This window comes from Ovis canadensis, chromosome 3, assembly GCF_042477335.2.
Source record: "Ovis canadensis isolate MfBH-ARS-UI-01 breed Bighorn chromosome 3, ARS-UI_OviCan_v2, whole genome shotgun sequence".
Taxonomy (NCBI): domain Eukaryota; kingdom Metazoa; phylum Chordata; class Mammalia; order Artiodactyla; family Bovidae; genus Ovis; species Ovis canadensis.
Window position 1 is genome coordinate 94,698,478 of NC_091247.1, and position 12,270 is coordinate 94,710,747.

At 35.5% G+C, this 12,270-nt stretch overlaps 1 protein-coding gene across 2 annotated transcripts in view; it reads right to left on the reverse strand.

The window, feature by feature from the left end:
* Nucleotides 1-12,270, reverse strand: part of EXOC6B (exocyst complex component 6B) — a 726,749-nt gene that overhangs the window by 393,804 nt on the left and 320,675 nt on the right. For both annotated transcript variants that reach the window (XM_069583682.1, XM_069583683.1), the window contains exon 8: nt 4,299-4,367. In XM_069583682.1, the coding sequence (XP_069439783.1) occupies nt 4,299-4,367 (69 nt within the window). The remainder of the gene's footprint in view (nt 1-4,298; nt 4,368-12,270) is intronic.

The following is a 12,270-nucleotide window of genomic DNA, read 5'->3' on the forward strand; positions in this document are numbered from 1 at the left end:
AGAATACTGGAGTGGGTCATAGGAGTAAGATAATATGGGAAAAAGGAGGAAGAAGTATGTGGCAAATGAAAAATGCATATTACTGAATGTGATTTCTACTCAGCTTTCAATAAATAGATAACTTTTATGTTATATAAATCATTTCATAAGACCGAAGAAAGGGAAGGATGTTCAACAATTCTAATGAGGTTAAAATAACACTGACTTACAAACCCCACAGGAAAATACAAAACAAAAGAAGAAGAGTAAGAACAACACTAGGGCTGTGTTACTCATAGCCATACACATAAATACAAAAAAGATTAAAAATAAAATAGACAAAAAAGAAGTCAAATTCCACAGGGAGTTAAAGAAAGGCAGTGATTTACATCTACAAGTTGGATTTATCTAAGAATAAAAGAATTGTTTACTATCAAAAATATCTACCAATGAAAGCTATCACATTCATGAATTAAAGAATAAAAACCACAGCATTTTATCAATATATTTGGAAAACAAATTCAATAAAATTCAATACTCATTTATGTTTTTATAAAAAATTTATAAGTCTAGGAATAATTATATACAGAATATTTACCAAAATCCTATTGCAAACATCAGTTAATGGAAAAACTTTAGATACTCCCTATTTGAATTTAGAAATCAGAGAAGGATGTCCATTATCACTTTACTGAACAGCAAAGTAATGATGATCCTGGTCAATAGAAAGAACACATCACAATAGAGAGAACAGAGATAAATGGTTGTAAAGAAAAGAAACAAAGTAAATATCTCCATATACTATGATCAACCACACAGAAAACCTATCATAAACCAAAAAACAAACTATAATAACTAACAAAAGAATTGAGCAGGTTGCCAGATGTAAGTTAACTTATAAAAACCAATAGTGTTTCTCAATATCAGCAATAATTTTAGAAATTAAAGCAGAAAATAGCAACAAAAACTAAGTGTTCTGCTAGTAACTAAACAAAAAGTGCCCAAGACTATTAACAATGAAAAATAAAGCTTAATTAAATAACTTTAAAGTAGACCTTATTCTTTCACAAATGGGATGACTTAGCATTATAAAGTGATCATTTTTTCCCAAAACTTACCTATAAATTCAACTGATTCAAATAAAAATTCTAGGACTTATTTCATATAAACTCAAACTGATCATAAAATATATATGGAAAAATAAAGATCTATAAATAGTGAAAGCAATTTAAAAGAGGAAAAATGAAAAAGGACTTCTTTTACTATATATGTATATATATTACAAAATCAAATATAACAAATCATAGAGCTGAGACACACACAGATTCATACAAATATGAATATTCAGTGGATGCCAGAAGTACTACCAGGAATTACTGAGTAAGGTATAGATTATGTAATAGATAGAATTAGTAAAACTGAATTCATCACACAGAAAAAAAATTAAGTTGGACCCCTACCTCATACTATATACAACAGTGAAAACAAGATGAATCAAAATTACAATGTGCATGGTAAAATGTTAAAGGTAATGTAAAAGGAACATGCTATGACCTGGAAGAGAGAGGGATTTTTCAAATAACGAAACTCAGAAAGTACAGCTTATAAGGTTACTACTGATTGACTTAATTATGTTAAAATCAAAGATTTATATTTCATGAAAGATAACACAAGACAATCTGGTGGCAATCTGGAAAAAAGATATTTGCAATATCCTAAACTGTTAGTATCTACAATATTGGAAGAACGCCTGAAATGTCTCTTTCCAGCAAACAGAAAAGACAAAAACAAGATATCTGATAAAAAATTGAAGAAAGACTAAAAGTAGGCAGTTCAGAGAAGAAAAATCTTAAAGGATTAGTAAGTTCAAAAAGAGAAGTATAATGTTACCAGTAATCAGAGAAATGCAAATTAAAATGATATCAATATCCATCAGGTTATCAGAAATTAGAAATTGGTAAAATTAAATATTACACATATACCTTACAACCAAGACTTTCATACCTAAAGTATAGAAACTTACAAGTCCATAACAGGGTATTTATTTGTTACAACAGAATATATTAGGCAATTTAAGAGTTGATTGAAGGGAATGGCAATCCATTCCAGCATTCTTGCCTGGAGAATCCCATGGACAGAGAAGCCTGGTGGGCCACAGTCCGTGGGGTCACAAAAAGTTGGACACAACTGAGTGACTAACACACACTAAGGTAATAGATAATTAAAACACAGCAAATACAAATGGGATCAATTAACTATCACATATAAGCAGGAGGCAATGAACTAAATATACAAACTATAAAGAGGAACAGATATTAAAAATAGTACTAAACAAAAGATATAAGAAATAGAACTAGGTCCATAAGACAATACTATTTGAATAAGTTAAAATCAAATACAAAGTTACTATATACTTTTCAAAAACAAAAACATAACCATGATCATATGTTAAACATAATAGAGTTAGTATAATCGGGGATGAGAGAGAAGTGGAGTTATGGACAGGGGATGAATGGAAAAACCATGATAAAATGCAATACAACAGGGGACCTTGTATGAAATGACAAAAAAAGCATGTCACAAACTAAGATGCATATAATTTATTTAATTCTCCTGGTGGCTCAGATGGTAAAGCATATGACTTCAATGAGGGAGACCTGGGTTTGATCCCTGGGTTGTGAAGATCCCCTGGAAAAGGGAATAGCTACCAACTCCAGTATTCTTGCCTGCAGAATTCCATGGACAAAGGAGCCTGGCAGGCTACAGTCTATGCAGTGGCAAAGAGTCGGACACAACTGAGCGACTTTCACACACATGATATTAAAAAGAAGTAGTCAACTTATTTTAGATGTTTTGATACAATTTTATCTATATCTTGCTTCAGTCATGTCCGACTCTTTGTGACCCCATGGACTATACAGTCCATGGAATTCTCTGGGCCAGAATACTGGTATAGATAGCTGTCCCCTTCTTCAGGGGATCTTCCCAACCTAGGGATCAAACCCAGGTCTCTGGTATTGCAGGCGGATTCTTTACCAGCTGAGCCACGAGGGAAGCCCCATTTTTATACAAAAGAACGATGAACAGAGAAAAGGAATACAGAGTGAGAAAAGAAGGAGAAGGGAAGAAGGAAGCAGATGGCAACAAGTGAGAGGAGGAAGAAGAGAAGAAGCTATCAGTTCTTTTCTCAAGCTACTAAAGTGAAGTCGCTCAGTAGTGTCCAACTCTTTGAGACCCCATGGACTGCAGTCTACCAGGCTCCTCTGTCCATGGGATTTTCCAGGCAAGAGTACAGGAGTGGGTTGCCATTTCCTTCTCCAGGGATCTTCCAGACTCAGGGATCGAACTCAGGTCTCCCGCATTGCAGGCAGACACTTTACCCTCTGAGCCACCAGGGAAGCTCTCAAGTTACTGGAGGTTACCAAAAACACTTCAGGCTATAAAGTCCACCCAAACTATCTGGAGTAATGATACTATGGTAAATATATAAGGAAAGAATATGGATAGGCATAGGCACTAGGCAATAAAACATATTCAAATAGACTGAAAACCTGATAGAAGATTCACTGAATTTTGTTATAAAATGTATTGATAATGGACTTTTCTCATCAATTTGTCTTTGATGATACTTTAGAGTTTAATATTTTTACTGATTGTATGTATCTGTGTGTCTGCATGTAGGTATACTACCAAAAAGGATAAAGCGCCTTTCTTAGATTGACATTGATATCCACAGTATTTCTCCTCAGAGAGGTTCCTCTTTCCGTATGTGTTACATGACAAAGGAGTAATTACCATCAGGAATAAAAAAATCTTATTTTAATATTTAAAGATAGGCTATTGTTATATGAATGCCACATTTTAAAATTAACAGCAGAAATTCAAATTTGTGTCACTATTTTTAGCTATAATCTAATAATCTTTTGATGACTGACAGAAATTAATGTTACTAGTTACCACATATGACATGGCAAAGATAAATAAAAGATTCAAGAAGAAATGAAAAGACTATTTTTTAATAACTGATACTCCTTTAAAAAAGAAGAAGGGAGCAGCAGAGGATGAGATGGTTAAACAGAATCACTGACTCAACAGACATGAATTTGAGCAAACTCTGGGAGATAGTGGAGGACAGAGGAGCCTGGTGTGCTATAGTCCACAGGGTCTCAAAAGTCAGACACGACTTAGTGATTGAACAACAATAACAATTCCTTAATAGTAGTTTCTTATTCCTTAATAATAAGAAGAAAAACTATCAAATATGAGAAAGCAGAGATTTGAATTCAATATAGTTTTATTAGGCAAAGCCAAAGACTCACCAAGACAGAATATATGTGTAGACATCGATAAACAGGAGAGAAATCAACCAAATCTTGGGCCCCAGGTACCTGCAAAACAACCAAAATTGTCACAAAATATTCAAACAAAGCTATGAAGAGCAACAGCACTTATTTTTAATACTAAAGTGTTAAAGCAAAACAAAGTATGCTTCAAGAAACCTCGTTTTAGCATTTCAGTCATAGATTAAAAAACAGTGAGGCTATCACCAAGGGTGGGACACAGAACTGAAGAACAGATAACAGAGAAGAGGAACAGGTGTCTCTGGTCTTGCATATGCTTTTAGAGATACATTTGGAGGCTGCAGAAAAAAAGCAGGAAAGGGCATTAGAATCTATGTATATTTAAGACAGCCATGCAGTCAAATACAGATATACTCCAAGAAAAGAGGGGAGATGATATTTTTAAAAATAAGATAATGAATGGAAAAATCAAACCTAGAGTATCAACAAATTATAGTATGAAAAATGCATACAGATTAATCCTAGACATCAAGAAAGGAAAGTAAAACAAAAAACTTCAGGTAAGAACTGCAATACAGTCACAGTGCTAAAACTGATTCATTACAACTGTGATGATGAATAAGTCACAATTTACTTTGACCTCAATTTCCTCATCTGAAAAAGGAAAATATTAGTTGACCTAAATAAATTTAATAAGAATAAAAGGAAACACTAAAAAGCAAGTATTAAGCAAAACAGAACAAAAAGAAAAAGACAAAATTACATGAAGAAATACAGCAGTCAAAATGAAGACTAAAATAAAAACTAAAGACTAAATACAGACGAAGACTAAAGTGTTTAGTACAACACTAGTAACTGTATGATTCATCTGAATACGAGCAGCAGGCACAGCTAAATTGGATTGGGCTGATTCATGACTATAAGGTCAGTTTCCTTTACTTCATAAAAGTAAACCTCATATCTTCTTTGGGCGAACTGATTCTTCATCAGGATGCTGTTTCTAATGAAACCTATTCATCCTGCAATTCAATAGTCCAATATCCACTTTCTTTTCCCTGCAAAACCATCACATCTCTATATATATATTGGTTCAAATTTATTGGCTATTCTGTTTATTTGCTTTGCATCCATGAGATCAGAAATTAAACCTCTATGTTTGGGAATCTCACTCAATATATTATGTATCTATAAGCACTCCAAACAAATGTTTTTGTGACTCCAAAGACTGATAAGGTGCTCAAGATCCTACACCATGGCCAAAGCATAGTTTTACTTGGAAAAAAAAAAAAAAATCTAGAAGAGTTAGTGAGCACTGCCAAATTACTAAGAAAAACATTTCATGGACAGGCACCATGTAGGTAAAGAAAAGTATAATTAAAAAGCATGTAAAAATTCTAACTTTAAGAATACAAATGGACATTCATTTTCATCTTAACACAACAAGGGGCAATAGGTGATCATTACAGGCACTCTTCTTTGAAATGACTACAACATTAAAGCACCTTCACAGTCGCTCCTCTTTGATTCTGAAGTGGAGATTTCAAGGAAATCTATTTTATTTTTCTGGAAAATCACAGCCTACTAGTGACAACTGTAGCTAAGTGAAAAACAATTTCAAAAGAAGAAACATAGAAAATTCCCATAAAATTATATTTACAATAGTATTTAAATTACCTAAAAATTACATGTGTACATGAAAAAGACAAGAAAGGAAATGCATAGAAAGAATTACTTTGATCCATATGGAAAATTAAACTTTTTCCTTTTATTTAGAATTAATGATTATAAAGTTATTTTTAGAAATATATACCTTTAAAAATATTAAAAACATTATAATTTTAAACAACAAATTTAATTAACTTTGTTTCTATGTTCTTCATACAGATTATTTTGTTTTGTTTTGAACTCAAAGCCTTTCATTCAAAAGGAAACTGCTTCTAGCCATTGCACAGGCAGAGTCTTAGCCCTTTCACATGTCAGACCCATCCTTAAAGAATGATCATCCCACCTTAGGGGACAATTTTCCAAGAAATCTGTGACAAATAACCTAATGGGACCCTTTACTAATGGCATGAGAAGACTGGTTTTTTTGGACCAACTTAAAAATAGATATAATTAGAGAAGAGACAAAGGCCTTTTCTGTCATCTCCACCAAATATTTACAACCAAATCTATTCTCTGTTGAGGCTGTCTTGACATCATCATATTCAGCTTCTAACTGTTTAAAGTACTCTGACGCAGAAGGGCTGTCAATGCTATTTCTTAGCCTCTGAAACCATAATCCAGTTAAGTCCTCCTGAGGACATGCTTTCCTGCCTTGAAGGTGGTACACAGAAATCAAGATAAAAAGGAACAGAATGGGGCTTAAGTTCACAAACTTGACTTCCACCCTCCAAACAGTCTACTATTTAGAAATCATTTTTCCTTCATGCTCCCTTCTGTGAGGAACACTAGGAGCACTGTGAGGAAACCAGAGGAGTGCTGTGAGAAGAAAGGTATGTAAAGCATGCACTGACTCACGTTGCTTTGAGCTAAATGTGTTTTCTCTGCTTCCACTAATGAAAAAGAATCACATCTACAGAAAGGTGAAAGGAGGAGAGCAACATACACTGTACGTGAAGGAATGCTACACGTTCGGAAGGATAAGAAATGAACTTTCAAAACCCTAAATAAATGGGAGTGAGTACCAGAACAACAGGCAGTGTTTCCTGACTCAAATAAATAGTCTGCTTCAAGGTCCACATTTTGCTCCCCATTTAAAATGCTAAATCTCTGCCAGAGCTGTCTTCATTCTTCTCCCCTCAGTTGTCCCTCCCTCCCCTCAAGTTGCAAAGAATGATTAAAGCAGGTTTAGGTTTCAGCTGGGACAGAGGGAGGGGTCCAAGGACACTTTCCTAAGCTAACAATGACTGCCTTTAATGGTTTCTGTCTCCTAACAAAAGCCATGACTCCGTCTTTATCAGCTTCATCTAATTTTTCCTTTCCAAAGTAAATAACACAGCCCTTGCATTTTACACATGTCCAACTCTGACAAATCATTATCGACTATGACTATAACTGATAAGAGATAACTTTGTGGTAGGACGCTGTCATTTCCTTTCATAAGGGCTTTCTTTCTGAGATATAGAAACATGATTAAAATAGTTAAACATTTCCTCTGTATGGCAGTCAGGAACTCAAGACATTAAGATACTGCAGTCTGTATCTTTCTAGTTCAAACAGATCTATCATCATACCAACAGAAGTCACAAACAATACACTTAAGATTATCCCACTTTTTTAACTAGTTGTTTTCCTTAAGAATTCACATGAAATAATTTCATCACCAAGGACAGCAGCTGCCTAATTCCCTATATAGTTTCTGAAGAGAGTATCTTCAAACCTCTTTATTATCAGGGAGGAGCCAATAGTAGGTAAAATTTTAGATTATGTAACTGAGAATTCCGGGCTTCCCAGGTGGTGCTAGTGGTAAAGAACCCGCTTGCCAATGAAAGAGGCATAAAAGACATGGGTTCAATCCCTGAGTCAGGAAGATCCCCTGGAGGAGGGCATCGTAATCCACTCCAGTATTCATGCCTAGAATCCCATGGACAGAGGAGCCTGGTGGGCTACAGTCTATAGGGTCTCAAGGAGTCAGACACAACTGAAGTGACAACACACACACACACAACCAAGAAATTTATGCTTGGGAGCACACTATTTGTTGTTTTTCAGTCGCTCAGTCATGTCCACTCTTTGCAACCCCATGGACTGCAGCACACCAGGTTTCCCTGTCCACCATTTCCCAGACCTTGCTCAAACTCATGTTCATAGAGTCGGTGATGCCATCCAACCATCTCATCCTCTGAGTCCCTTTCTCCTCCTGCCTTCAATCTTTCCCAGCAACAGGGTCTTTTCTAATGAGTCAGCTCTTTGCATCAGGTGGCCAAAGCATTGGAGCTTCAGCTTCAGCATCAGTCCTTCCAATGAATATTCAGACTGGTTTTCTTTAGGATTGACTGGATTGATCTCCTTGAAGCCCTAGGGACTCTCAAGAGCCTTCTTCAACACCACAGTTCAATAGCATCAATTCTTTGGTGCTCAGCATTCTTTATGGTCCAACTCTCACATCCATGCATGACTACTGGAAAAACCATAGCTTTGACTCGATGGACCTTTGTTGGCAATGTAATGGCTCTGCTTTTTAATCAGCTTTATAGGTTTGTCATAACTTTTCTTCCAAGGAGCAAGCATCATTTAATTTCATGGCTGCAGTCACCATCTGCAGTGATTTTGGAACCCAATAAAATAAAGTCTATCACAGTTCCCATTGTTTCTCCATCTTTCTGTCATGAAGTGATGGGACCAGATGCCATGATCTTCATTTTCTGAATGTTGAAAAAATGTTGAAAAGCCAGGTTTTTCACTCTTCTCTTTCACTTTCATCAAGAGGTTCTTTAGTTCCTCTTCACTTTCTGCCATAAGGGTGGTGTTAACTGCATATCTGAAGTTATTGATATTTGTCCCGCCAATCTTGATTTCAGCTTTCCTTCATCCAGCCCAGCATCTCACATGATGTACTCTGCATATAAGTTAAATAAGCAAGGTGACAATACACAGCCTTGACATACTCCTTTCCCAATTTTAAACCAGTCCATTGTTCTATGTCTGGTTCTAACTGTTGCTTCTTGACCTGCATACAGGTTTCTCAGGAGGCAGGTAAGGTGGCAGGTAAGGAGAGCACAGTGTAATATTATATAAATTAAGAGACTGCTAGTGCTAAGTCGCTTCAATCATGTCCAATTCTATGCAATCCTATGGACCACAGCCCTCCAGGCTCCTCAGTCCATGGTATTCTGCAGGCAAGAATCCTGGAGTGGATTGTCATTCCCTTCTCCAGGGGATTTTCCCAACCCAGGGATCGAACCTGCATCTCTTAAGTCTCCTACATTGGCAGGCAGGTCCTTTACCACTAGCACCACTTGGAAAGCCCATGAAATTAAGAAAACTTGGATATATTTTAAATTAACAGATAATAATAAGCTGCTAAAATAATCTATGGATGCCTGGCCTACCACATCCACAGAGAGATATCATCGAGGCAACAACTACATTCAACAATTATACATTCACATACCCACCAGCGATCATATGCCATGAGATACCAATCTATAAGGCTAATTTGACTGTTTCAATCTTATATACCTACAATTAAAATTAATAGCTTTAGTTGAAGCAATTATTCCTAATTATTGTGTATAGACTATTTGTTGTTAAATACCATTATATCCATCAATACACCAGCTGTCACATGATGCCACTACATAGATGGGAAAAAGAGTCTGGAGACAGAGGATATTACAAAATAAGAAAAGCTAATTTATAAATAGGATTAATGAAAAGCACCTAGAAAAAAACAGTCTATGAACCTCTGTACACAACATACATTAGATAAGATATAAAGATTCAGGGGAGAAATGGGAATATTAGATATCAAGAAGAAAAGAAAGACTTTCTCATTATGAAAATTCTTGAAAAACATCAGGATTTGGCTTTATGATATGTTTTTCTTCTTTTCTAATATATCTTAGTTAAAGTCAAAGGAAATCTCTGAAAATGGAAAGGTTAGTGGATAAGCTAGTCTCATAAATGATAAGGAAAATGATTTAGTTTCTTTAAAGGATATTTTTATTTTAAAATAATGACACTCAAGCTTTATCAGATATATTCATTTAATATTTTTATAACACAACCTTCCCCCTCAAAAAAACAGTTAGAATTTAGTTCTCTCCATAACTTTAAAGGCTCACTAGTGAATGGAGGTGGGGGAAAGAGTATCTGCAGGTAACAATCAGATAAAACTACGTGTTTTCCCTCTAAGTAGGCCCGGGAGATACACACACCCACACCCACACCCACACCCACACACCCACCCACACACACACACACACACACACACACACTTATTTTTTTCTCATGAACTCTTTCAAAGCAGGTGGATCTTCCAAAAAGAGAAAGACAGAAGTTTGTAAAAAATTTAGATATGCTTCTCACTAATTATTTGGGTCATTCTTGATCTTGAAAATGCTTTTTGATTACCACTTAACATAAAAGAGAATTTTGGTACTTTGGTTTCTTGGTATTGATAAATGAATGTAGGGACTTGGTACCTATTTCTGAAAATTACTTGGATCTCAAGTCACTAAAATGTACCAGGTATTTTTCTCAAGAGAGAAAACAACAAATGATTAGCTAAAGGGGCACTGCCTTTGAACTCAGAAGATCCAACTGTGACTGCCTGTATTATGTCCAGAAGCCAAGAAGTACCTGGCAAACATTTTTTTACCAGTGTGCATTTCTGAACTATTTGACTTACAAATTTCAGAGGGAAAAAGGGTAGAATTCATTTGGACATAAGCTCTAACGGAGCTGGACTAATACCACAGACACACCAACAAACTAGAAGATAGGATTCTAAGTGACTAGAGTGAGTAAAAGCATGAAAAACACTCTAAGCCTCTGAACACACAAGAATACCCTGACCAGAGCCCTACCCTAAAAGTATAGCATTTTTCCACTGAGCATCTCACAAATTATTCAACTTCTTCCTGGAAAATCCCTAAGTACATTACCACTTAATTTACTCAAGTGTTTGCACTAAACAGAAGAAAATCAGGAAAGATAACAGCATTTCTCCTTATTGAGGCATTACAAAACACCTTGCAACCAAATCAAATGAGAGTCCTTTAAGAATTCTCTGCTTGAACCTGAACACTTAGGAAATAAAAATTCAACTGATCTTTATTTTACAATGGTCTACTATATGCTAGGACTTCCCTCATAGTTCAGTTGGTAAAGAATCTGCTGGGTCTAGGAGACCCGGCTTTGATTCCTGGATTGGGAAGATCCCCTGGAGAAGGAAAGGGCAACCCACTCCAGTATTCTTACCTGGAGAATCCCATGGACAGAGGAGCCTGGCAGGCTACAGTCTACGGGGTAGCAAGAGTCGGACATGACTTAGCAACTGAAGAGAGAGAGAGAGACTGCATGCTAAGAAACTCTAAACTATCAGGCAAAAAGGAAATTTAGCATGAATGTGGTATTAAATATAAAAGTTCTAAGAGGAAGAAAAGTTAAGCTGATCAAAAGTAGGTAGAAGAAAATTTTATTATAGGTAAAGAACTAATATCCCTAATATATAAGCAAATCATAAAAACTGAAGGGGAAAAAAATCAGAAAAAAATGGGTAAAAAAAACAAACAGATAGCTTACTGGGGAAAAAAGTACAAATGCCTCTCAAACTTCTCAGATACCACATTTCGCCCGTAGTAATAGGAATGCAAATTAAAACTATACAGAGATACTGTTTTTCATTTATGCAACTGGCAAAAAATCAAGAACTTAACAAAATTCTCCCTGAAAGAAGCTGTAAGAAAATAAGCATTTCATACATGGCTGGTAGTGGGGAGGTGCAGAAAATGGTTCAACCTCTATGGAGCAGAATTTCACATTATCCAACAAGAATATACATGCATTTATCCCTTGAATCAGCAATCTAGAAACCTACCCTGAAGAAACATCTCCAACTATATATAAAGCAATTCTCAGGTTTTGGGGTTTACTATAAAACTTTTTTTTTAAGTTTTAAGGTGTTTTGCATAGAGGAAAATCCATCCTTTCTAGTGACAACTTTCTATAACAACTTTATGTTCTAAAATAATCCATCTAGTCCTATAATCACTGTCACAATCTAGATTTTAAAAAAAGGTTCCACCACCCCCAAAATTTCCGTCATGCCCCTCTGTAGTCAAATTTCTCCGTAATGTTCAGCCCTTGCCAAACACTGATCCATTTCCTGTCCCTAGAGTTTTGTCTTTTCAAGAATGTCATATAAAGAGATTCACACCGTATGTAACCTTTGAATCTGGCTTCTTTCATTCAGCATAATGCATTTGAGATTCATTTGTGTTATTTCATGTATCTACAGTTTACTTCTTTTTACTTCAAAGTG